At 42.3% G+C, this 27969-nt stretch overlaps 3 protein-coding genes across 7 annotated transcripts in view; all 3 read right to left on the bottom strand.

Moving 5' to 3' along the window:
- Positions 1-27969, bottom strand: part of LOC137999357 (uncharacterized) — a 194280-nt gene that overhangs the window by 145126 nt on the left and 21185 nt on the right. For 3 of the 5 annotated variants that reach the window (XM_068845749.1, XM_068845590.1, XM_068845671.1), the window contains exon 1: positions 1266-1501. The exons of the other annotated variants lie outside the window; for them this stretch is intronic. The gene's annotated coding sequence lies outside the window, so the exon portion shown is untranslated. Of the gene's footprint in view, positions 1-1265; positions 1502-27969 lie in introns of those variants that run through there. 5 annotated transcript variants of the gene reach the window in all.
- Positions 19966-23421, bottom strand: LOC138000477 (uncharacterized). Its single transcript, XM_068846964.1, has one exon. It carries the CDS (start codon positions 23288-23290, stop codon positions 21059-21061), a length of 2232 nt encoding a protein of 743 aa, XP_068703065.1. The 5' UTR covers positions 23291-23421; the 3' UTR covers positions 19966-21058.
- LOC137981499 (uncharacterized) lies at positions 23290-27927 on the bottom strand. The gene is made up of 3 exons (XM_068828601.1): positions 27850-27927; positions 26327-26435; positions 23290-25827 (listed from the first exon to the last, which is right to left on the bottom strand). Exons 1-3 carry the CDS (start codon positions 27925-27927, stop codon positions 23438-23440), a joined length of 2577 nt encoding a protein of 858 aa, XP_068684702.1. The 3' UTR covers positions 23290-23437.

Raw genomic sequence — 27969 nt, forward strand, 5'->3', positions numbered from 1 at the left:
GAGAAGTTAGTTCAGTTTATTTGGTTTTCGTTGTGTTATCTGGACGTATACAATACATGGACCCCAGATCCATGGACCACCCCTCATTTTGTGAGAAAAATCTTTAAGAGAAGTGGTCCTTGCACTTATCTGGACAATTTCAGCAATTTTCTCTTATAGACACCTGAAAAATTCAGGTGGAACCCATGACCCCTACGATGTGAGGATGGTTGAACACACTGGTCAATTTGTTGGGCTCCTTTGTTCCGGTGAAGAACTTGATGCACGAAATGAATGTATATTTGAAGTGCGGGTTATAGACGAATCCCTTTGAAGCCACCAATTTCAAATAGATGGCATATAGGTGTCTATAAGAGACAATTGCTTAAATCAGCAGCCCATAACTATAAGCGATCAACAGCCCTGTATTCCTGTTAAGAATGAGAGCAGCAAGTTGATGTCATGACCGGGTGGTTTTGTTTTGTTTTGTTTTTTTGTTTTTTTGCGGAAAAGGTAGTCTGTATAGATCGTAGTCTATACGGATGTTAAATGCCGTGTCATAGATCGTAGTCATGGGCTCCAGCTTAAATTGTCCAGATAAGTGCAAGTATTGCTTCTCTCTTTCGTCTGAAGATTTCTCTGCTTTTAACTTTACAAAATAAGGGGTGGTCCACAGGGGTGGTCCATGGACCGGATCCATGAAGGGGTCCATGGACTGGGTCCACAGTGGTGGTCCATGGACCTGGGGTCCAAATTTGTTTTGTATACGTCGGTGTTATCTTGTGTATTGATAATAATGATAATCAAATGACTTTTGTCAGGCATATAGTTTATTTGCTGGGTGCATTTTGTCAAGCAATAATTGCTCAAAACATTGCTGTTACGTGACACAGTATAGTAGATATAACCCTTCTAATAAAAACGTCCTTAAAGTGATGATCGAAACTGGTTTGAGCCACCTTAAACACTAAAAGTTCGCAGGATTCAGTGAAATTAAGTTGGGAAAAGAACTGAAACGTAGCCAAATTAAACAACTTGCTATTCTATTTTTAATTCAACTTTACACTTCATAATATATCAGGCTGAATTCTTTGGATCGTAGTCACATACTCAAATTTTAGGTGCCCTAGTACGTCTTATTAAAAGTCCCGACGGGCGACCCGGCAACCCCAGAGTTTTAACCGTGACACTATACTTTCGTCATGACAGAACCGCGATGCGGATAAATAATGATCTGAGAACGGCTCTAATCGACGCCACAGATCTAACAATATTAATATACATACACTTGTCCAACAGTCAAAGGTAATCTTCGTTCCAACTTCAATACATGTACACCCAATCGCCAGGTCTTAGCGCAGCGTATCGCCGTAGAATTTGGAAGCCTGCGCTCTTTGGATAACCAAGTAGTTGAACAGTTCAGCGAAAGTCCATCGAAATAAAAGAAGAACTGACTACATTTCCTTTGAGTACCACTTTTCACACTCCTTGAATTTCCTTTCGATTTCAAGGAAGCCTGGGGGGTTTCTTCGCTTCCGGGAGTAGCCTCGTTCCCGTTCTTTCTGGCGCGAGCAGACTCGGGGAACACTGGGTACCCGCAAACAATTTCTGTGCCCCTCATGACCCCCTCATAGCAAGGAAGGAGTCCCTGACTAAGAGCGTCAACTTCTCTGTATTTGTGGAACGGCGTTTCTACAGAGTGAGTTATTTTTAGATCAATTTCAGCTTTATTTAATACTACTACTATTACTGGCCCACCACTACTACTACTACTACTACTACTACTACTACTACTACTACTACTACTACTACTACTACTACTACTACTACTACTACTACTACTACTACTACTACTACTAATGTATTTATCATGGGTTACGTAACCTTTTCTTTGGGGTGTTACATGGTATGCTGTTTTTTGTCGCTTCATTAGCGCCAGGCTATACATATTCGAGTTGTCCTCATTTATATTCATTCGCGTCCTACGACCGTCCCTACGCCCTCAAAATTATGTCCGATGTTGAAGACGTTATTCCAGCGAACACAGATTTTTCTAGCAGCGGCCTTTTGCCGTCTTCGCTTCCTAAACAACCTTCGTCTCAATCTCTCGAAGCTTCAGTACCATTCCAGTCTTCAGAATCCAGTGATATAGCGTCCGCGTTCTCTCTATTTAAGGATTATTTCGACAAAAAGTTGGGCGCCTTGAAGCGCGATATTCAAGACAAATCGTGCAGCAATACCGATTCTGTGGCCAAAAAGCTTAAAGAAGAATCCAAGATCACGTTTAGATTCGAAGGTAATAAGAAACAGTTTCAATTCAACTCCGACCTCGCAGAAAAGGTGAAGTCGGCGTCAGTTGCTCTCGGGAAGAGAAAATTAGACCTTGTTAAAACTCAATTGGAAGAACTAGACTCTGACATCAAAAAGCGCAACAAACTTATCAGACTGGCAGACAAGTCCGCCGCCGGTTGGGATTTGGTGAACGAGTATTTATCAGATGAGCTGGCTAGCGGGTCCGAGGACGAGAAGCGTATCCGCCGTGCCGAGCAGAGGGCCCTTCGTAAACGCAACCAACGACAACAGAAAGCGAAGCCATCAAAACAAGGTTATTCACAACCCCAATCTTCTACCACAACCACCGCCTTTGCTGACCAACATTCATCATCCTCCAGACCTTTTTCTCGTACTTTTGGCGCTTTCAGAAAACCAAGACCAAGCGATATTTGTTTCGCCTGCGGCCAGCAAGGTCATTGGAGATCTCAGTGTCAAGTTAATCCTCAAACCAGATCTTCGAGCTCGGGGCAGTCCTTTCCTAGTTCTTCTGGTTTTTCGGGCATTGGAGGTAAATAGGACCACAGGATTAAAAGCTTGTTAGATATTAGCTTTAGTCCATTTATTAGACATGTATCCTTTTTATTTGGAGTATTTCAGGGAAAGGGACTCTATTACTTTAGCCGATTTCGATTACGATCGCAATCTATTTGAATTTACAGAGAATTCCGCATTGCCAGTACTTAAGGGTAGACTTAGGTCCTGTTTAGGTTATTGGCACACTATTGGCGCCAACAGTTTTGTTATCGATACTATTAAATTTGGTTATCGGATTCCATTCATTAGTACACCTTGTCAGGCGCGTTTTTCTAACAATCAGTCAGCTCTTAATAACGCTTCTTTCGTGGAGTCGGCTATCGCTGAATTAGTCCACACTCACGTCGTCGTTGAGTTACCCTTTATCCCACACGTCGTGAATCCGCTCTCTGTCTCGATACAGTCCTCAGGCAAGAAGAGGCTTATTTTGGACTTACGTCATGTCAATCATTTCGTTTGGAAACAGAAGTTTAGGTGTGAAGATTGGAGAGTTTTATTATCATACGTTAATAAGGGCGACTACCTTTTCAGTTTCGATCTCAAGTCCGGATATCACCATATTGATATTTTTCCGGATCACCAAACTTTTCTAGGTTTCTCCTGGGTTTTTTCTGGTACCGTTCGGTATTTTTGTTTTGCATCACTTCCGTTCGGTCTAAGCTCAGCCCCATATGTCTTTACCAAGTGTCTCAGGCCACTCGTTAAGTTTTGGAAGTCCAACGGGATTAAAATTGTTGCGTTCCTCGACGATGGGTGCGGAAAAGGGGAGTCACTGCCTATGGCCAAGGAAAATTCATTGTTTGTGCAATCATCCTTAAGCAGTGCGGGGTTTGTTGCCAATTCCGCCAAATCACTATGCACCCCCACTCAGACGCTTGTTTGGTTGGGTTTAAACTGGGACTTAGTTATCGGTACCATTTCTATTACCGATATACGTATTTGTAAATTCGTTGCTCTGATTGAAAAATTTCTCCTATCCGCACCTTATGTTACGGCTCGCGATTGTGCTGTTATCGCAGGTCACGTTATGTCCATGTCGCCAGTTTTGGGCAACCTGACTCGCCTCAAAACCCGTTTCCTTTACAAGGTCATAGAATCCCGCCGCAGTTGGGATTCCCGTTTTAACATCGGGCTTCATAATGATTGCCTCTCTGAAATATTTTTCTGGAAAAACAATATCGTTAGTCTTAATACGAGAGCTATTTTGCCTTATGATGCTCCCCTTTTGTTTAGCTATTCGGATGCTAGCAGCGTCGCCTGCGGGGCTTTTGTTGTGGGCACTAACGAGGTGTCCCACCGTATGTGGACTGCTTGCGAAGCAGTTAAGAGCTCTACCTGGAGAGAACTTAAGGCTATACAATTTGCCTTAAGTGCGTTCAAAGACTCGGTTCGGGGTAAGTGTGTAAAGTGGCATTCTGACAGCCAAGGGGCAGTTCGTGTCGTAGAGATAGGGAGTCCTAGTGCAGAATTGCACTCTATTGCGCTTGATGTTTTCTATTTTTGTCGAACTCACAATGTCACACTTATTCCCCAGTGGGTTCCCAGGGAACTTAATGCTTGTGCTGACGCGATTAGCCACATTGTAGACTTCGATGATTGGTATACAACCCCCGAGTTCTTTACACACTTGGACCGCCTTTGGGGTCCACATACAGGCGACAGGTTCGTGAATGCAGCCAACGCCCATCTTCCCAGATTCAATTCTAGGTTTCGCGTACCCGGCACTGAAGCTGTTGACGCTTTTTCAATCTCCTGGTATGGAGAGAATAATTGGCTAGTCCCTCCCGTCCACTGCATTTCTAGGGTGGTTCAATCTGGTGCGGTTGGTACTTTAGTCGTCCCTTATTGGCCGTCTAACGTGTTTTGGCCTTTCTTGTTCGCAAATGCAATTCATTTTCAACCGTATGTCCTTGAGTACATTCATTTTCCCGACCCCTCAGGGATTTTTGCCCTCGGGTGTTACAAAGATTCACTCATTGGTTCAGATAGGTTTAACAGCGCGGTGTTGGCAGTCAGAATTGGCACTAAGGGGCCTTAGTTTTCTCAAGCCGAGTGGCTTTATGCTGGCCCGTGCGTTTTTAATTCCGCTCGTCGGGTTATTTGTCCTCGTTTCGCATGAAACTAGCTCGCCGAGTGGCTTGTTTACCGTGGTTTTTTGAGTTGGCTCACTCGGCCTTAAATATTTTTCCATCTGGCCAGGGGCATATTGCTGTATTGACTCCCAGTGCGTGTATTAAGGTATTTTTGCCATATGTTTTTCTTCTTATCCTCGTAGAAGTTCTCAAAGATGCCTTGCAGCCTAATTTTCAACAGGTTGAAGACGGGCGACTCCGGGCACTGGTTCAAGATCTACCCGCAGTTCTTCTTAAATCCAAAGCCGTTAGTACCGCGAGGAAGTATGAAAAGGGGTTCAATACGTGGAGGAAATGGGCCTCTCAGTTTAATGAAATTGTTATATTTCCCGCTTCTAGTGTGCACGTTTCATTGTTCTTTCTTAGCTTGATTCAAGAATCTTCTTCTTGCAGTACTATTGACGAAGTCCATTATGGGCTCAAGTGGGTGCACGATTTGGCAGGTCTACCCGACCCCTGTAATTCCTCGTTAGTGTTACCTTTAATAGAATCTGCTAAGAGGCTTCACAGTGTCCCTGTTAAAAAGAAAGAGCCGGTGACCCCCGAGGCTATTCAGCTTTTAGTTTCTAAGTATGGATCGTCTTCAGCTAGTTTGTCTGACTTACGTGTGCTTACTTTGTGCCTTTTGGGTTATGCAGGGTTTTTTCGCTTTAACGAGTTGGTTCAGTTACGCAGGTGTGACTTTCAGTTTGAAGATTCTTTTATGAGAGTCTTTGTTCATCGAAGTAAGACTGACGTTTACAGGGACGGGGCTTGGGTTGTTATCGCTAAGACCTTCAAGCATACATGTCCTTATTTATTAGTTCAACGATATTTTGCGGCCGCTTCTTTTTCAGCAGACAGTGAAGAATTCATTTTTCGCCCTGTCGTTTTTCTTCGCAGTACCGGAAACTATAAATTGCGCGGGTCTGTTCCTCTGTCTTATACTAGAGAGCGGGAGATAGTGCATAGTGCTTTCGATTCCATCGGCCTTCCCAAGCAAGACTATGGTCTCCATAGCCTTAGGGCCGGAGGTGCCTCTGCTGCTGCTAATGCTCGAGTGCCTGACAGATTGTTTAAAAGACACGGCCGTTGGAAATCAGACAAGGCAAAAGACGGTTACATTAAGGATAGTGTTCATTCATTGTTGTCGGTTTCGTTGTCACTGGGTATTTAATTTTCCGCATTTCCCGTTCTTTTAGTTCGCACACGGCTCGTGTTGACACACCCCAATTGAGGTTGCTTGTTACATGATAAACTTTTTATATTCGTTTGAGCGGGGTAGCGAATTAGAATATAAATGTATTTATCATGGGTTACGTAACCTTTTCTTTAGGGTGTTACATGGTATGCTGTTTTTTGTCGCTTCATTAGCGCCAGGCTATATATATTCGAGTTGTCCTCATTTATATTCATTCGCGTCTTACGACCGTCCCTACGCCCTCAAAATTAAATACCCAGTGATCAGGGGCTTCTTTTACACGTTGTTTTTTGCATGCTGCTACACGAAAGGTTTAGCACGTTTTGTATCTTTACTGATTGATTGTTATACGAGCATAGTTTAGATCATTTTGTTGGATTGTTTTTCTTGCTGTAATTATGTGCATTTCTGGGTTTTCATTCTGTTTATTGTATTGTTTCCATCCATTCTGTTGATGAAGGCAGAATAAAGAGGGTCGCACACGGCTCGTGTTGACACACCCCAATTGAGGTTGCTTGTTACATGATAAATGTTTTATATTCGTTTGAGCGGGGTAGCGAATTAGAATATAACTACCACTACTACTACTACTACTACTACTACTACTACTACTACTACTACTACTACTACTACTACTACTACTACTACTACTACTAATAATGATAATAATAATAATAATAATAATAATAATAATAATAATAATAATGGACGGCACAAATGAACAGTGATGTTTTAGAGTGCAAGGCTAAGGCTAAGGAGTTGGCAGAGTTACAAGATCCTCCTAGATACGCGCTTGGGAAGAAACCAGGCTACATGTCTGTCCTGAAGGAACTTTGGGACGAGGGAGGTTATTTTCAGAGTTACCACCATAGAAATCAGGCAGCATATCTGGAAAGAGTGATGGGAAATGTACAGGACACCATACTTAGGAATGCTAAAGAAATGGAGAGTGAGACCGGACAGCCTGCAGAAGAGGGGAATTTATAATACGAAGTTCAGGAGCCATCAATAAATGAAAGCGAACAAGCCACCTCGGATTTGCATACGGTAAACGAAAACAACCATCTCGAGGGACCTCAATTTTTAGAGGAAACCAACCTTGACGCACGTGAAATCCTGGAAGGCGCGATACCGATCTTCGCTTCAGTTAACTCAAATACCGTTGATTTTAGTAGCCGAGATATTGACACGAGAGTGAAACAAAGGCCGACGCAATCAGACATCAACACCATCAACACGGTCATCAGTGAGCTCAGGAGGCGTGAAGAAGGACATACTTTAGACCCTATTCGCAATCCCTTTGGGTACTTATGGCTGGCTAATTGCATTCTTTATTCTGTTGTGGTCGCTTTTTTGATACACAAAGGATGGAAGAAAGAACCCGGGACAACGGAACGGAGGAAAAGGAAAACACCTAGTGAAAAGGATTAAGGAAGCGTTTGTAAAACAAGCTACCGAGGTTAGGAAAAAAATCTCAGTTGCAGTAGCGGAGCTGGATAGGATAAAGGAAAATAAAACGATCACAAACAAGGGGAAAAAGAACAGATCAATGCTCGAGAAGGAGTGTGGAAAGTTGTCAGCGGCGAGCATTGTCACATACATCGAGAGAAAAAAGTCAGACCTCCGTAAAGCGAAAAGAGCGTTTATGCGAAAGAAAAAGCAGGAGGAGGCAAGAGATTTGAACACCCGGTTCCATGCTGACCCTGGTGGTGTCTTTGCACAATTTAGCAGAATGGTTGAGCAAGACGCCGACAACAACAAGCCCAATTATAAAACAACTAAGCAAACGAGTAAGGATGACGAAAGGGTTTTTGAAAGTATTCAAGACGCCTGTAGTTACTGGAAACATCTTTGGGAGACGAGTGGCTCCACTGCGAATACTAAACCTGGGTGGTTAGTGGAAGTGAGAAGGGCGTTTGAAAAGCTAGTCCCAGTCCTTCGGCAAGACAGTTTCCAACTTAACCAGACGAAGTGTGCAGACACGATCAAGAAAAAACGCAACTGGAGTGCCCTGGGCCCCGATAGAATTGCAAACTACTGGTGGAAAAGGGCTGTCACTTTACATGAAGGGACTGCGGCTAGCTTCAAGACCATCGTTACGGGCGAAGTCGGATATCCCAGCTGGTTCACAGGAGGGAAAACCAATTTGATCCCCAAGCCGGGCGAGTTCTCCAGTCAGAACCAGAGGCCTATAACCTGTTTGAACACGCAGTATAAGTGGTTTACCACCTGCTTATTGTCACCAATGGACGAACATCTGGAGACATACAACCTGTTAGAAGAAGAGCAAAGGGGAGCCAGGACCAAGTGCAGTGGGACAATGGGCAACTTAATGATTGACAGAATGGTTTGCCGAGATAGTCGAAATGGAAGCAGGAACCTAAGCATGGCTTGGATCGACGTGCGAAAGGCGTTCGATTCTGTAAGCCATGCTTGGGTTGCAAGAAATGATGACGATGCACAAATTCCCCTTATGGATGTGCAGAACAGTGGCGAGACTGTGTGAAAGCTGGAAAACGAAGATCACGGACAGAACAAAGGAAGGGTATGAAACCTCTGACGTCATAAGGTTCAACAAAGGCCTTCCACAGGACGACGCCCTATGTCCGAGGTTGTTCACTTTATGCCTTAACCCGATATCTTGGAAGTTGAAAGCATCGGAAGGATACAAGCTGTCAAGACCCCTGAGTGGCAAGATTACGCACTTGCTATACATAGATGATATGAAGATATATACAGCGTCCAAGGATAAACTTGAGAGAGTAATGAAGACAGTTAAAGAAGCCATGGGAGATGTCGGTTTGGAGTGGAACGAGAAGAAGTGTTCTACAGCTCATGTAAGGAGAGGTTCATTGGACAGTAGTTTGGGAGGCACTGCCATCGGAGAAAGGCAGGTCATAGAAAATCTGAAGAAGGGAGAGACCTATAAGTTTTTGTGAGTTTGTTTTACGAGACATCTGGTTTGTCTCTTTCTACTGGGCAAACCTGCCCAGAGGGAAGGAGCACGAACAGGACTCGAGGTCCTATGCGAGGTGCTCCATCCTACCCTATCCAGACCAGAAAGACCAGACCACAACACCGGGAACTACATGCCCTACTCTTTACGAAAAGTGTGCGGGTTCTTTTACGTCCCACAGGATTATGAACATTGAAGGGTTGTGAGACGGGACCTCCTTCTTATCGTCCTTATCCGAGAAGACTAGAGAGTCTAACCATTTGCAGATGTAATTACAAAGGCAGCACTTTCTCCTAAGTTATTTAAAGACCCTGAGTGTTGGTCCGGCCGGAGTTGAACTCACGACCTCCCGCGTGACAGCCCGGTGCTCAACCAACTGAGCCACCGGTGCGCAGTTTTAGAAAATTCCAAGCAAGAGGACAGCTCTGTTCTGTGTGGAGCTTCAAAGCTTTGCCTGCAGAGACTGTCAATTATATGGTCGAGCCTTCTATCGGACTTCCACAAAGTCTTAGCATCTAATCAATACGCACTACCAGTTGTCACCCACCCTATGTGGACACTAACATGGCCGCTCGCAGATCTACAACAACTCAATCGCGAAGCTCGCAAGATCATCGAAGAGAATGGAGGCTACCACCCACTCGGTTCAACCGAGTTGCTATACCTACCAAGGAAGTGTGGAGGCCTGGGACTGAAGTCATTTGAGAGTCTGTATAAGCAGACCAAAGTCAAGACCACAATGAAGCTGTACGCAAAAGAAGATCGAACGATGAGTTTAGTGCGCGAGTTTGAGGAGAAGTGCGAACGAGGAGGAAGAAGATCACTCGTAAAGGATGCCAAGAAATTTGCTTTGGAAATGGACATTACCCTGGACCTTGCATACCCAGATCCCAAAGCGTTGCAAACTGACTCAGGTGAGGAATCACATGTTAAAGGAGTAGGGAGAACATTACGAGTGAGAGAAGAAGAGAGAAGCATGAGGGAAGTAAGAGAGCAGAGGTGGCAAGGAAAGCTGTTCGGAGAAAGATAGGATGATAACAAAGTTATTGACCGGGGTTATTGACTGCTTCACTTGGCTTAGTAAGTGGAAGTCTGCACCTGTGCATACTGTTGCTGGAATCTATGAGTTATACCAGCAATTACTCCCCACTAAGCTGTACCACCAGAGCAAGACGAAGACGCTGACCACCTCGGATGCCACGTGTCGTATGTGTGGAAAAGGGCCTGAATCTTTGCCCCACGTGATTAGCGGCTGTGGTGCCTTGGCACAGACTAAGTACATGCCGAGACACAATGCAGCCTTGAAAATCCTTTTTTCTTCGAGTTCATGAAAGACTTAGGTCTTATCCAGAGTATCCCCCCTTGGTACTCTCCAGTCTCACCTAAACCCGAGTACAAGAATGTCCGAGCGTGCGCGTACTGGGATGTGCCAGTATTCGCTGAAAATACGGAAGTCAGGCCTAACAGAATTGATGCGAGAATTGTGGACAGAAAGGAGAAGAAGGTGATCCTTATTGAGATGAGCTGCCCTTGTGTTTCCAACAGAGAACAGAAGGAACAGGAGAAAACTGACAAGTATGCGCCGTTGAGATGGGAGATGCGCCAACAGTTCCCCGGCCACACTATCACACAGTTTAATGTGATAGTTGATGTACTAGGAGGCTACTATATGGAGACGGCGGAGAAAGTTAGGAAGTTTTTAGGTTTGGATAGAGGAAACCAGGTTTTGTTTTAATATGCAGAAGGCAGTTTTATCGTACACCCTAAACATAGCAAGGTCATTCAAGGTTTCGACGAGTTATTAAGGAATATAAACTCTTGTTCCTTTCTCAAATGTTGGTTCGTTAGTTATCACCAATTGGTTTGTAAATAGGTTTAACAGTAGGGATTGTTACACAATAGTGCCTTTTCCTACTTATATCTGTAAGCATACTTACGTACAACGTACTGCATAATAATAATAATAATAATAATAATAATAATTTTTATAGAAAAACCTTTATTGAAAATCAGTCAGTTAACACAGAAATTATTAACAATATAAAAAAATATTCTGTTCCAATTATAAAAAAACAGTTCAAGTTCATTGTTCATTTACACAAGCAAACAAAACAAAAAAACAAAAATATATATGCACATGTTATTGTTATTATTAGTATTAATATAAAAAACTTTATTTTTAATTCGAATAAAACTGTTTAGAAATATATCTATAAGTATATAAAACAATCACAAATCTAAAAAACTATTCCCAGTAATAATAAAAATGTATATATAAAAGTTATAGAACCTAGATTTTCGCAAGGCATCTATCTAATTCAAAGTCCGCTTCTTGAACATTACTTCTAATTGTTCTTTTAGCTGTTCTTGACCCTCTAAGACAGAGTAGAGCCGACCTAAGGATGGCAAAGGAGACTTTAGAACGTATCCAAGAGACGGTGGTGGCATAGTCCTCTCCTTTCTTCGCTGCGACTATCTCTGCCAACCTGTTATGGTATCTCTTGCACTCTTCTCCCATGCCACCTGTTGTTGTAAATACTAACGGTGTAAATGTTCCCTGTTCCACGTCCATCACTCTTCGCGTATACAATCTCTTCTTGTCGTTCTCGTGCTGCTTGTATATCTAATAATAATAATAATATTAATAATAATAATAATAATAATAATAATAATAATAAAACAGTGCAAAAGAAAAAGTACTGGAGCGCCCCGGGGCCGGATAAGATATATATGGTGGTCCAAACATTCTCTCCACCACGGGGTGACGCACTGCTTCAAATATATCTCTGAGCTGAAAGGTGACTTTCCCAAATAGTTTACTGGAGGAAAGACTACACTGATCCCCAAACCAGGAGTGGTATCCAGCGATAACCAAAGACCAATAACATGTCTGAATACAGTTTATAAATGGTTCACCGCTTGTTTTTTAAGACCTACATGGATCAGCACCTGGATGTGTACGGACTGATAGAGGCGGAGCAGAGGAATTACACGAGTGGTTGAGTGAGATGATGTCGATACATCGATTCGCAAGATGGCTAGCAGGAGTGGTTACCAAGCTCTCTAAGCCCTGGAACACCAGGTATGTTATAAGAACTAAACTGGGGATGGAGATGTCGGAGGCTATCCAATTTAGAAGAGGACTGCCTCAGGGGAATTCTTTATGTCCGCGCCGATTTACCATCTGCTTGAATCCCATCTCTTGGAAACTCAAGGCAAATGAAGGATATAGACTCTCAAAGCCGATTGATACCAAAGTGACGCATTTGTTGTGCATCGAAGATCTTAAGATCTTTGCTGCCTCCGCACCTAAGCTTAAATCCGAAGAAGTGCTCTGTTGTACACATCAAGAGAGGAGTGAAGATAGAGGACGCCGAGAGCTTAACATTCGACGAGGCATCAGTGATCAAGTGTCCAGAAGAGGGAGCTCAGTATACGTTTCTGGGCGTGTTGGAAAGACAAAAAAGATCAGATAGCTTTTAAACTCGCCGCCGAGGTGTACCTGAACAGAATGTCCATCATATGGTCCAGTCCACTCTATGATTTCAATCGCATCGTAGCCTCCAATCGGTACGCCTTACCTGCCTAAACTTACTTGATGTGGACAAAACACCTTTCCTTCACAGAACTTCAACGTATTGATTGTGAGATGCGCAAGATCGTGGTAGAGCAAGGAGGAAGGCACCCACTGGCCTCAAATGTCATCTTGTAAGGGATGAGGCCTACGATCCGTCAAAGCCGAGTGTACAAGGCGATTAAGATCAAAGGTGCACTCGACCTGTTCAAGAACGAGGATCCAATCATGGTGCTGGTGCGCCAGTTTGAAGACCGCTCAGTAAAGCTAGGACATTGTTCTATTGTCAAGGAGGCTTTGAAGTATGGGGAAGAGTTTGGAATAAAGCTAAATTTGGTGCACCCTAACCCTACATGCTGTACTGAGGATGGACATGAGATCCCAGGTACAAGGATGAAACAGCAGTTGAAACGAGTTCAGCAAGAAAAGCTGAAGGAGGACGTGCTAAGTCAGAGTTGGCAAGGGAAGCTGATTGCCTGACGTCCTATCCAACACATGTGATTTACGGTACCTATGAGCTGTACGAGCAGATGCTCAATCCACGAATCTATATCAGCTACGAAAGACCAGGATAAGACAGAGAACTAAACTCCCCTGCGGCTGGAACTAAGACAACAGTTCAAAGGATACCGCATAGACCAGCACAACATAATCCTACTTGTACTGGGAGGATGCTCCAAAGGACTCGAGAGAACTGTTAGGGTTTTAGTGGGAGCGGGAGTCAAATAACACGGTGGCGAACTGTTAGTATCGATCTCTTACACGACTAACAAAAAAAAAACCAACAACAAATGCCCTTAAACGGAGCATTACCCCTGCCGAGTGATAACTTTTTAAATTCCAAACACATGATTACACAGCAACACGCTGCTTTAAACTATTCCATAAAACAAACGACCCACCCTCACATTGGGACTTGGCGATAATAATAGTTGTTCGATAACAAGTATTCGTATCGAATTAGTACGGCTGAGGCTGACTCGGGGGTAAATTTGCCTTTCCGTTTCACTTCGGTTGCCGGGAAGGACATTCTATCCACCTTTAATTTGCCTCCACCGAGGTGAATATTTCTTAATTATTAAACTTTTAATTTTTTTTATTGAGCCCTTATTTACATATTCGGTCTTATCTCGTATATCTTGGGACCCTATATGGAAACTTATATGTGTCGGTCGTTTTGTAAAACTGTGTAGTGTATTGGGGTAAAAGCGTGAGAAGTAGGATCGAAAAGTGTACGCTCAGTGTAATCTCAAACTTGGCAATGAGATAGCTTTGTTGCGATTGGCTTTAACAACAGTAGGCTTGCTGAATCTCCCAAGGGAGGCGTTCTACAAATAAATGTACTCGGGGAAGGGTTGACTCCTAGCCAAAGTATGGGAAATAGAGGTTCCCCTTGATGAGCTCTTGACTAACTTTAGTAGGCAACATAGCGAACGGCGTACAGGTACATTAATATTCAGGAGATATAACAAAATCAACCAACGTTTGCCTACAAAAAGAACTGTAACAGTACCTTGGCGTTGATCAAATGTCAGCATTACTGGTTGAACTCCTTGGATAAGAAATCTAACGGTGTTAGAGTTTTCTCAGTTGACTTTACTAAATCATTCGACACTGTTTCACATTGAATTGTCTGCAATAAGGTTAAAGATCTTGAAATCAACCCATATGTTATAAACTGGTTAACAGATTTGCTAAGTAATAGAAAACAAAGGGTTGCAGTAGATGATAATATAACTGAATTCTTAGACATCAATCGCGGGGTTCCACAGGGTACAGTGCTGGGACCTGTCCTTTTTTCTGTGATGGTGAACGATACATCCCGTTTTGAACCTAACAGTTGCCAGTTGGTGACCCATGTACATGTGAAAAACGCCATCAAAAGCTGTTTGTCAAGGCAGGTATCAATTTGTATATTGCTTTCACAGTCATTTGTGATAGTCAAGTAATTGTAGTTTGGAATAATTTTGCCGGAAAGCTGCTTGGAAGGAGACCGAGATATTCCTAACCCAGTCAATTTGAAAGCTTACTGCAAATTCGGAGGAATGTCATAGTGAATTAAGCGAAGGCCGTAAGTACTAACTTTTGGTCGTTGCAACTCCACTGGCCTTGCGTAGCTGCATGTGACCAGATCATTTATTGTTGTTTAGGAATGGAAGGAATAGGATCAAAACCGCTCCAAGCAGATTTTTGATTATAGTGAAGGGATACCTTATTTACACGTCAATCTTTGAAACAGAAGAGACGGATATGGACGCAAATGTTGTTGGACTTGGTTTACTACTTTTGAGTCCCACTCGTTTGTATTATCAGGAGTCTTGGTTGTTTCTCGGAAACCGAAGATTTCGTGCGCCAATCTCAGCCGAGGAATTCCAAAAGTTTGAAAACAGCTGCATTTCCGCCAGTCAGCGTCACATGCCTCTCTCCCGCCTCCAAAATGGTGGAGTTTCGCGAGAATTCAAAGAGGATGAAGTTTACAATACAAAGTAAGTTGTTCAGCGATAAATGTAGATGAGAAATTGGGAGCAATACAAACGACCTCAATCGCCGGAGAAATTAAGCGTCATCTCGTTGTTCGCTCAGTACATCAACGTTTGGCAAAAATACGACTTTGCAGCTGCTAAAAACTGTCTTGATAAGTTCGTTAAGTCCTTGTACGTATCAGCAACCGAATTCTCTTCACCTTAGCGTTACGCGAAGAAGTAACTGTGGCTTTCGACAGTTTCACAAGAGCCTCGCCAGCGATATTTTCTTGTGGGGTTGCCGCTGCTATAACAGTTCTTGTCGATGGAATTCCCAAGGGTCACTCAGTGTGTAAGGGCCTGTTCACATGGAGGTGAGGGACCCCAGGTAGGTGAGGTACCCCGCCTACCCGTGGTCAAATAAAGCAAGCCTTCACATGCAATATTTTATAGCCCCACGGGGCTGGGCTGAGGTTTCCAAATGCTTTGGCGGAATGTTCAATCTAAAGATAAATCACCCCAGTCAAACGGGGTACCAAACCTTCAGCATCATACAAGAGAAATTGTATGGAGAGATTGATTACCCCACCGAGACGGGGTACCTCATATACCCCCGGGGTCCCCCACCTCCATGTAAACAGGCCCTAACTGAATATTACTAGTAATAGTTTTCACTACAACTACCCCCGCCTAAGATATTACGAAAGGCCGTTTTGATACCTTTAAAGTTATGCTGAACATGTCGCCCCTGTTTCCGATTGGCGTCTGACAAATGGTCGCCTCTGTTTCTGATAATCAATTCCTGAGCCAGGCAACTCGATTTGCATCACACCTGCTTCAAAGCTAGATATGCCTCCACGTTTGATTTTTCAGTCGCTAACCCGAACAGCACTTTGGTTCTCTTTGCGAATTTCTACTTCGTGACTCCTAAAACACCTCGGTCGTGAAGAACAATACCAATAGCACTTGAGCGCCCGTTTAAGCAATACCGATACCACCTTACGCGCCCGGTTGAGCAAATCGAGATTGATTCCCCCTGCAATACCTACCAATAATATTTATACATTTACCCTTTTTACGCGGGGACTTCTAGGTTGCCTCCTCGGATTTGGCCTGCGGGGCCAATTACTGAAGGGATTTGCGCTGGCTATCAAATGTACACTAACACCAAATAGGTCCTGTAAAACTTCTGCTTTCAAAATTTTATTTTAATATGTTTCATACAACTAAAGGGCCATGCCCTTGTGTAACCTCAGTAAATACAAGTAAACACACAAGGCAAAGATCAGCTGTTGCTACTCTGAGTTTCACGCCGGTTGGCGATCTATACTTTCTAGCAAAATCTAATTGCCATAGAGAGTGGCTGATAATGATTGGCAATCGATTAACTAGAGAGATTCCGGCAACATCGCTTTTCCGAAAAACGGGAAACGTCAGGCACTGAAAACGTTGAAGAGTTTTGCCAGAAATCAAAGAAACTTCTTTGATTGTAGTTCATTTCTTGCTTGTTGTCATATGATATCCAGCAACTCAGTTCTCCTGAGAGGACAAGTGAAAATGAGAATTATCATTCCTTCATGACAAGCAGTATCCTGATGTGTGCCGTTCACATAAATCTCGAGCTCCCCGCTGCTTTCGTCTTACACACAGGCCTACATTAGCAGACATAAAAGGACAGTTAGCATTGCGTTTACGTGAAACGGGAAACGGCAGCTAGGCTGCTGTTTTTTTTTTCTTTAATGAAAGCTGGAAATTTTTCTTGTCCGATCCTTTAATAGTCGTCTTTCTCCATTGAGAAGTTGCCTGATATCTGCAGATAAGAGGCAAGAAATGAGAGTAAACTTAACAAGATTCTTGATTTTTTTGTTTATCTCTAGTTTTAGCCCGATGTTTGCCGTAAATGCGATGCTAATGATCTGTCGTTAATCTTACGAAGATCTAACTAAATAAGGTAACAAGGTTCGCGACTATTCGCAGTTTGAAGATAATGCCTGTGCTTATATGCTAGTGAAAATCAGCCCTTGGTGAAAGAAACCCGGCTGTAACTCAACACGCAGGGTTTTCCTGCACTACGCACTAGTACTGGCCGTATGTAAAGCACGGGTCATTTGATTTTCTGCGTGTGCTTTGACTAACTTGGTTATGGTTGTACCCCACTCGGCTTGAAACAGCACCACTTACTATGCACCTAAAATAATTTGTAACAGTTTCATCCGACGTTTCAATTTTTCTTCGGTCTGAAAAGGTATTATTTGAACATAGTTTTATCTAAGCCTGAAGTATCTATTCTCCCAAGCAATAGCTTAACTTGTAAGCGGGAAGTCCGAGATGTGTCTCTTTGTTTACGGATAATACTTAGAAATGAGATAGCAAATACAACAAAACCATCCGCATCCCGCGAATAGTATTAAAATAACTTCTTATTCGTAATACTATATATCTAACACATTCTACAAAACCTACCCAGTTTCTACAATTCTTTTTCTTAGGTGGTGATAACTCTTTAATTCTTCTATAAGAACTTACTTAAATGTAAAAATTAGGAAATTCTGAAAACTGATACCCAAAAATGTAACTGAACCTGTTTTGGAATCGTTTTGAATGCAATGACCTGCATGAGGATTCAGCAAGAGATGCAAGAGTTAGATTCGCATGAAATCACAAGACATGCACGTGGCTGTCCGGAATGAAAGCCAATCGTATTCTCGGCGAGACCAATTCAATGCATTAAACACGGACTTAACATGCGCAAAATCGTAAGTGATAAAATTCAAACCATCATTTACGACCAAGAAACAAATCTTTACGTGAAAATTTGAAATTAATTGTTAACACTAAAGGCACAATAGCAAAAATAATACTACAAGTTGAACAAAAAGCTTAGCACGAGTGGAATCTACTTGTGTATGAAAGAGAAGACTTGAGTTTTCTAATAAATAATATTTCAAAAACTAAACAATCGAATTTGCCCTGGCACTCAGTCTTGAGAATTTCAAATTGGCTTGCTTTTAAAAGATTGCTACTATTATTATTGTAGCTACTGTGCCTTTAGCATTTATAATCACTTTTCCATCTTTTGCCTTGTTCTGGGTTGCGCTTGGGCTTGTGAAAAGCAGGACCGTCTCCTGCATATGCGGATTTCTAAAAGTTTATTGATTTGAATCAATTAGTTCATTGGCCAGGACCTTAAAACCACTAAGGCCCGGTTCAGACGCCGTACTTCACATGAGCCGAATCGAATTCATTGAATTAACACGGCGTCTGAATCAATTCAGAACGACCGGTCTAATTTGGATCGGCTTAGCAATTTTTCCCGCCTGGCTTAGCGGGGAATTACGGCTGTGGAACGGCTTTGATCCAGACGCCGTACTTCACATGAGCCGAATAAAATGCAGAAATTATTACAACTTTGCAATTTTCTGCAGTCATAGTATGTTTCTGTGAATCGGCGCAATTAAGTTCGCCGTCTGAATCAATTGAGCCAGGATTAATTAATTTGGGTCGGTCTAAATTCGAATTCGATTCGGCTCATGTGAAGTACGGCGTCTGAACCGGGCCTTAGGCGCAGCAGAACTAGAAACAGGCAGCTGATTTGTGGTGGCATAAATACTACACGAGACGTTTCGAAATTTGTGAACATTGATACAATTTCGAAATATCAGGAGTGGTATTTAAGCCAAGTATCACACACAAATCATGCTATTATTTGTTTATACTACAACCTGAGAAATTCATGCAACGCGATGAACTTTTCCAACTTTTCGTTGAGTTGTTTCGCTTCGTAGGCGAGCAAATTGGTTTCAAAGTTCTTGTTTTCGGCCCAGCTGGTCCAGACATTGAGCCAGGTCGATGCACTTTTCTTAGTATTCTTTCCGCCATTTTTTCGTACCTCACGCGACGAGATTATTTCGTGATTTTGGTTACCCTAGTAACTGTAATTTTCACATGTAGGTATTTCAAATTAAGATGAAATACCTCTGCTCTCAGCCAGTCAAATTGTAGAAATTTCTCAGGTAGTAGTATAAACGCCAAATTTCGGCAAGAGCAAGTCAGGTTATTATTTGTTTATGCTACTACCTGCATGGAAGTGGTAATATTCACATGCAGGTATTTAAAACTTGGATGAAAGATTGACCATGCATGAGAGATGGATCTGTAAAAATTCCTGATAGGAGGGATTTATCAACATAAAACCTTGACTGATGTACTCTAGGTAGACAACCAAACGAAGGCGATGGCTATTGGCCCTTGGGATGCATATGGCCCAAAACTTCCTTTCTCGGTATTAATCTCTTGCTTGTTGATATAGCACTCTTAACATACTCTAGGGTAGAAAAAAAAAACTCTTGTGCGCCCTCTACCTAACAGACAGTGATAAACCCCGAATCATTTAGTACCTTTTAAACCTTTTTTCTAAACAGCATATCTCAAAAATCTCTTAACTGTAAGGTTTATGTTAGAACTATATACCCACTGAACTATTAATCAATAATTTTAAAAAATCAGAGTCTCGTGAACGTAATGTGAGCTGGTTCGACACAGAAAGGTGCCCCTATATTTATACATCACTTCATAGAAGTGTGATCAGAGAAGTCACTTGTCTAAAATCCTAAATTACTAAAGCTATGAATAAGAATTCAAAATTAATTATTTAAGTGTCCTACAGTATAGGAGAAAGCTAAAGATCCTTTTCTGGATTGTCAAGGTGGCCAAACTTGTGAGAGAATAATATAAAGGACAGACCTCACCCTTTGCCAATTTTACTTCCGCTTTTGGTACTATCCACCCTCTCCCCCCCCCCCCCCCCCACCCCTTCTCAACACATAGCTTTCTGTCTCCACAATCGCTGGGAAAGGGATCGTCAGCAGTCGAATGACCCTACTCGCACTTTTTTATCTCACAAGTTTAACCAACACCGTTATTGTCTTTTCCATATCTTTACGTGAGGGTACAGCTGGTAACCAACGTCCCTTCACTTTTGAAAGAAATTCAGTGTTAACTCAAACTTGATGGTAATAGTTAACTTCAGTGAGTAACACTGAGTGGTCACATTAACAAAGTGACAAAAATCACTGTACAACTAAATTTTTGTCGCGGAACATTTCCTGTCAATCTTTATACGACACGCCATCAATTGTTTCACAGTGTAAAAATATGCACCAAGACCGTCACCTACTGCTGATTCAGAAGCAGTTTCAGAGTTCGAGTCCAGAGGTGACCAAACCTGATTCCCATAAACCGGCACATTTCTGTCAATCGCTTTCAGTTTCCGCTTTACTGAAGTACAGCTCTCTTATTTTTTAATTTGTTTTGATAACACGAGTGGAGGAGCAAAAATATGTCAAGCAAAAATGCTGTCCTCCATGTAAATGTTCAGGTAGACGTTCATATACCGGACTAAAATGGCGGAGGACAAAAGAACCATTGTTGTTCCAAATAGGCCATGCTAATCAGGCATTGTTATGTTCGCTTTGTTCTTTCGTTTCATGGACATTAATTATTTTGGATCCGGTATATGAAAGACAAGCCAAATGTTCTTAATATTGTGTTGAAGGTACACCACATTTCGAATTGAGTGAGATCAGATCAGATCAGATCAGGTAAAAATTATCTTCATTTCTACCTAACGGGCACTCCACCACCTTCATGTTTATCAATATAACCCCATCTTTCAGAGCCGATGTGATGGGCGCTTGTTTCGGCCCATAAACTTATTACTTTAGTGCTGTTCACATTGTTTACGATGTGGTCGTTGCGTAGGCATCTCTCTCACTATAAAACAAACTGTAATATTCAGCGCTTTGTTTTCAACGCCGTCGACAAACAAATGGAGAATGAGGCATGTTATGTCCAGAATGCTTCCGTGATTTTTCAAATACAATATCCATTACGTTTGGTGTCGTTTGTTCAATCAAATTCGTCAATATCATCATGTTCCAAGTAGTAAGCCAACATGTCTTCTTCCGACTCAGAACTGCTGAATTCCACTTCATCCTCAGTACATGAAGCTGAAATCGTACACACGATTTCTTCTGCAGGTTGTGGACGTTCCTCAGTATTTGTTTCGTGCTTTGTTGGTGCCGTCAACAATTTCAAAGAGGGGCACAATCCCAGGTCACACAGCTTAATAACGCATATTCGACCACAGGACGTAAAACAAACAGCTCTGTCCTCCTCGGGTGACACGGCCATGCCAACAATGGATTCCTGGTTTTGCGTTATTTTCGCAAACCCAACAGCTTTTGTCTTTTCCAAATCCCACAGGAAAACTACGCCATCAATGCCATAACTAATAAGGTAACGGTTTATTTTCAAAAACTTACAGGACTCAATTCTGCCAAGATGACCACGAAAAATTCGTTTGGACTCAAAAATTTTGCCAGGAACCCTAAGGCTGTAGAGAATAATTATGTTTGCGATGCAGCAAACTAGCAGTTCATTGTCCAAAGAAACAATACACTGACTGAATTTGACAGAACTGTAAAATATCTCGACTACAATTCTTTCCAATAAACAGCAAAAATCATTGCAATACTTCCAAATATCAATTTCATATTTGCAACATAAGATCACCTTCGTTTTGTCCGAGGAAAGACAAAAACATTCGAAAATGCCCCGTCCTGGCAATTTAAATTTAACTGACAGCTCTTGTTTTTCAACATCCCAAACGTAGAAATCTTGAACGTTTAACTCATCCCGTATACAAACGAGAAGATATTGACTGTTAGTGGAGAAAGAGACTACAGCCGTGGACGAAGACGCTTGGTCAAATATGGTACAACAATCCTGGACCTTTGCGAGTTCTGCAGATACACTGCCCAACTTTACCTTGTTTTCATCGCGAAAGGCAATTGACTTTCCATTAGCAGAAAACACAACGTTCTGGAGCGCACGAGAACTTTCCAGTGAAGCGTAAGATGTGAGTGATACGCCTTCATTCAAAACCTGCCAACTCGTAATCAGCGAGTCGGAGCTAATAGATTTCAATCTGTTACTCGAAATGAATGTCATTGCAGTGGACTTTGATACTGCTGAGCCACTGAATGATCTTGATAACGGTAGAAACACCAACGGGCTAAAAAGATTTGTCAAATATATTGCTTTTTTCTCGAGTTTGCTTTGAAAGGAATAACCAACCTGCCTTTCCCCTTTGAAGCAAGAAAGGTTTGTTCCGGAAACGTTTTGCAAAGCTGTACCTGTTTCGAGACATAAAGCGTGTAGTGACCCTGAAAAAGTGCTATATATGAAGTAGCTGTCATCATTCGTAAATGTGAAGTAAACAAACGGCTCACCAAGATCTCTCAGGATACAGTCAGCATCAAGAAAATACTGTTCTTCATTTGTTTCGGATACAGAGTACACACGTAAAATGTCAGGTTCATCAGGATAGATCAGGAGGAGCCATTTCTGTCGCGGTGAAACGCAAATGAAACTCACGCGAAACTCATTTTCCAGAAAAAGATGAGAATTCTTTCGAGAGAACGCCAAAAACATCCTCGCTAGCCATACCACCTGTCGCCTAATATCCTCCTTCTCCTCTGGGTGTCCTTTCAGGCTCCGCATCAGCCGATTGTAGCGAATCCTCGCTAGCCATGCCATCTCTGGCCTTATATCGCTCTTCCTCTCATCTGGGTACCCTTCTAGGCTCCAAATCGGCCAATAGTAGCGCACCCCCTCTCGCCGTAACGTCAGTAGCCAAAAATCCTTCTCCTCATCCTCCTTCTCTGGGTGTTTTTGCAGGCTGAAAATCAGCCAATGGTCGCGCATCCTCGCTAGCCATGCCATTTCTGGCCTAATGTCCTCCTCCTCCTCCTCTGGGTGTCCTTCCAGGCTCCAAATCAGCCAATCGTAGCGCATCCTTGCTAACCATGCCATCTCTCGCCTAATATGCACTTTCTCCTCCTCTGGGTGTCCTTCCAGGTTCCAAATCAGCCAATCGAAGCGCATCCTCGCTAGCCATGCCATCTCTGGCCTAATACCCTTCTCCTCCTCCTCTGGGTGTCCTTTCAGACTCCGTGTCAGCCGATTGTAGGGTATCCTCGATAGCCACGCCACCTGTCGCCTAATATCCCCCTTCTCCTCTAGGTGTCCTTTCAGGCTCCGCGTCACCCAATAACAGCACAGCAACTCCCCGCGCATCTCAGAAAGGGCAACAGCGTGAACAGCATTTGCCACAGCTATGTTACTGATAGAAGAGGCTTTAGCGGTGATGCCGTAAAGTCCCTTCACCGGTCTGTCGTGCCTTACGTGCCAAAAATAAGTGAATTCGTTTAACTGAACACTGAGCTAAAAGACATCGTACAACAAAGGTCTTCCAGTTTTTACATTCCAAACCTGGAAATCAAATATATAAGGATAAAGTTCAACAATCAGTTGGCGAACTGCTGTCAAGGATGAATCATGAATTGACTGTAGTAATTTTCCGAGTTTTTTGCAAAAAGGCGTACCGTGATGACAGGGAACTAAGCGCTTAAAAGGCTCAGCAGGCTGATACAACTCTGGTGCTTTAAGATAGTCTAGCAATCGTTCGACTGATCCTCCGCGAAAATCAGTGAAGCGCCATTGTTCGGCTGATCTTCTCAAATCACGATCATTGGATGGCAACGGAAAGCAGATTATTTCACTTCTATTGTGGTGAATTTCTTGTAAGGCCCAAAGAGCCAATAGTTCGACTACACACTCACAAGATACCAAGAAAGTGCCAGTCCCTTCTACGACAATGTACTGATCATCACGACTGAGTGTGCACCACTCATAACTGACTTCATTTCCAGAGAACTGCGAAAAGTCTTCGACACTTTTACGCTCAACCGAAAACCATTTGTCCAGTCTCCCGAAAAACACCCACTTACAATCAGGCGAGAACTCCAAATGCTTGATTTTTTTTATTGTGCTTTGGCTTACCTCAAAAGGACCACTCTCTATCGTTAAACGATATGCATCAACAAAAACAATGGAGCGACCATTTGAGGCCGCTACCGTCCTTTCATCGGAAGCTGTTGCAAAAACGTTGAAGCCTGGAAGACAATGAGTGATTTCCACGTCAAAAGTACTCCACTCCAACCTTGGACTCGACAGTTTCGGAATTAGACCGATTTCTCGCAAGACTTTTGATCCACCTCGAAGACAGGAGATTAATAGATGAGGCCATTCCAAAAGAATATGAACATTGCTCTCAAGAGCGTTGGAGATCTCATGGAGAATATTCTTCTTGTGTAAGTCCATGAATGTGGGGCAGCATGAAGCAAGCTTCAAATCTTTTAGCAGGTGGTAGATACCAATTTTACCACTTTCCATTCTTTTCTCCAAGAAGTGGAAATTTGTCAAACACCTAAAAACAATTCCTTCTGATTCCTGGTCACTATACTGACACAAAAAACGAATGGCAAAGCGAACAGCATAGTCCTGCACATCCACATTTATACATGACAATGCTGGGGAAGGTTCGTCCACTATACCAGACAGTACTTCCTCAAAACGTCTTGCCAGGTACTCATCACTCTTTTTCTTGTCTATCAGCAAGTGGGGACAATCTTTTCGCATTCTTCTGGTCCTTTGATGATGTTCTCTCCTCCTTGCGTTTTTCGTCAACCAAGTTGGAATCAGTTTGTGTAGAAAGGTGACGGTATCATTGGACGTTTGATTCAAAGCAAATTGCAGAACAGCATCAATAACTTCCTGCTCATCAAGACTTGATGTTTCTTGTTGCAGAACAAAGGGAATAAACGAGACAGGAAGTGGAGATGGAGCAGCTAAGACACAACCAATCAATTTCCCGTAAAGATCTTTACCTACTTTACTAAACACTCGTTGAAAATTGTCCCGAAAGAAATCTTCAATATCGTCAACAAGGAGGTCACTTAGCGTGTAATCCATCTTCCCTGTTTTTGCGAGATCGTTGAGTTTCTTACTGAGGTAAAACGCATGCAAGAACAATCCATTACAAGACCTCGCGATCTCTTCCACGGTGAATGGGAAAAGCGAAAAATCGACAGCATTCTTGAGAAATTGCCGTATATCTCCCTCGTGTTGCTGATAAATATCATGCTGTTCACTATCGCCTGCGCAAATCCTAACACAGGGATTGTATCTCTCTAATCTTCCCCGTATTGTGTCCTCAGGCCGACTGGTGATAAAGAACAAAATCCATTGAGGAAGGCGTGGGAAACGTTCCTTTATAAGAAAAAGGAAATCTTCCCTGGACTCGTACTCTGTCTCATCTAGGGCGTCAATAATAACTAATTTTCGCTCTGCCAAATGCGTACACTTAGCTAATGGTTCTTCTAAGAGTTTTGTAAAACATTCCTGAACACCTAATTTATTATTGTGTAACATCGTGCTTACACTATCTACCCCACCCACAATATTATTGTAGTGACTATTACATTCACAGAGTTGACTCGCCACAGTCCCCAGAAGATACCTGGGATCATTTCTTGTGCCATCGTTGTGACGGCAAAAGTAGGCAGCACCGAGATGCCCAGACTCCTTCATGCGCTGCGCCAAGGCTCCAGCAATCACACTCTTTCCGACTCCTGCATCACCCAGGAGAACATAAGCTCTGGAGTCACCAGGATCACTGAACCACTTGTTGAAATCATCAAACAGCCAATTTCTTGTGTCTGGATCGTGGCGCTTGGCAAAGAATCTGATGTCTGATTCACAATCTGCGATCTCTGAAACAAACAACGAAGGAAAAAATGGTGGGACCGAACATCTATTTGCTGTGAAAATAATTGGTTACATCTTCATAAGGGCAGTTTCATTCTAAAATGAACCGAGTAAAATGAACAAGAATTAGTAATGCCGGGTCCTTTGCATTACCAAACGTAATGCTACAAGGAACTATATAAAGAAAACAAAATTTATGCAATGAGAAAAGCACACCTAGTGCCATTTTCTTTCTCATTCGACTATTTATCCAACATTTTCAGAGATCTCCTTGATTCTATATTTTTTTGCTGGTGGAAGTAGCGTTTCATAAATTAATAGCAATGAGGATGTGACAACAGGCCAACTATTCGCTCCCAAAAATGCACCTCTATCTCAACAAGTCTTCATGAAACCCTCCCACTCATTACATATTTTTAAAACCATAATGGGGGGTATAACTCATTCATCCTAAGCAAGTTGGAGACACCTACTTTCAGTGATTTTTATCACTGAATAAATTACCATGCTCATGATGACCGTGCGTGCTGCTTCTGCCAGCTGCTGACACAACATTAGCACAACTTGCTTCTGGTCGTACAGGATCTATCGTAGAATAATCAACACAATCTGCCTTTAGGTTAACAACAAAAACAACAACAGCAATTTTACTAATACTATTAATTACAAAGAAAATATATACTACTATCCAGAAATGAGCTAAAAAATAAAAGCCTTTACAGTAGTAAAACATTGACTGAAAAAAATATCAAGATACATGTAAATATGGAATTTGATTAGGTAAAAGGTAAAAACTTATTAGGTTACTAGATACCAATGCTAAAAATCACAGATATTACAAAACAAAGAGAAAAGCGAGCCAGTGGTTCAGTATAAAACAGTAGAAATGTTAAAGAGAGCAGAGGAGAAATCACTGATTTTATATTGAGAGTAGTTTTTTATAATTGTTTACCACAGACATCTGGTGAATTCCAAACTTTACCACCAAAAATATGTTCTAGTAAATATTCCAAAATTTGTTTGGGTTCTCAAAAGATAGCAGCTGCTCTTTTAACATAGTCTTGTAAAACGTTTACATTTACTAATCAGAGGTTGGAAGAGTGTGTCAAAGATGGATCAGCAACCTTTGGAATTGTCACAAAGTGCAATTTTTCTAGCAACTTTTCTTGCAATTTTGTTTGCAGGAAAGTTATCACACTGCAAAACACATTACTTGACGGGCGTTACAATGAGTAACGTTTCCTGCAACTTGTCTCGTTTTCCATGATCATATGACTTTCTTTTGCTGGTGCTGCAAACCGTTGCGACACGAGTTGCAGGACAGATATTACGCTACGCAAAGCTTGAAAATGTCTTTGCAACGTTACCAGAGCCGTTGCGGAAAGTAGAACTCAGTTTTACTTTCTGCAACGTTTTTTGCCCGTTGCAAGGTATGTTACATTGCGCAATGTTTCGTGCAACTTGTTTCGCAATGGCGTTACGAGACAAGTTGTAAGAAAAATTGCACAGTCTAACAGCACCTTTAAGTAGTACCACTCTTTTTGGACAAGAGGAGAGGAATGAACATAAAATACCAAAAACGTTATGTAAATGATTATTTTTGGAGAACACTTAAGGGGCATAAATTGTCACAACAAAGTATGCCTCTGTTGTAGGACATTAGTATAAACCTTCAAGAAATGCAACAAGGTACGAGCATTAACTGGTCATTGTTTCCCCAAAATAAAAATTCAATAGGTCAAATACGGATATACCACAGGCGCCTCAAGCTCAGTGGGAAGGAAAGGCTGGCATGGCGGACAAAAATGCAAGGATTTGTACGGGAATTCCGATAAAAGGCCTAAGAAGACAATTATACGAAAAAAAATTCTCAATTAAAAAGCCTAACCTTATTGCACTTTTTTGTGGGCCGCTTCCTTCCCGTGTGGTTTTCTTGCAGATCCAACGCGATTTGAGCCATTTTTCAATTTCTCGGTTTCTCAATTGACAAAGAGTGAACCTGAGATTGAATTTTCATTTCAACCCACCATAAACGCAATAGCAGTTCTGTGAGCGACCTCAGGCGGTAGTTTGTTCACTCGATCGCAAGAAAACAGCTTCCGCATGATTCGCTTTATCGATTAAGTGGCCACGGCTTCGACCGTTGG

This window comes from Montipora foliosa, chromosome 1, assembly GCF_036669935.1.
Source record: "Montipora foliosa isolate CH-2021 chromosome 1, ASM3666993v2, whole genome shotgun sequence".
NCBI lineage: Eukaryota > Metazoa > Cnidaria > Anthozoa > Scleractinia > Acroporidae > Montipora > Montipora foliosa.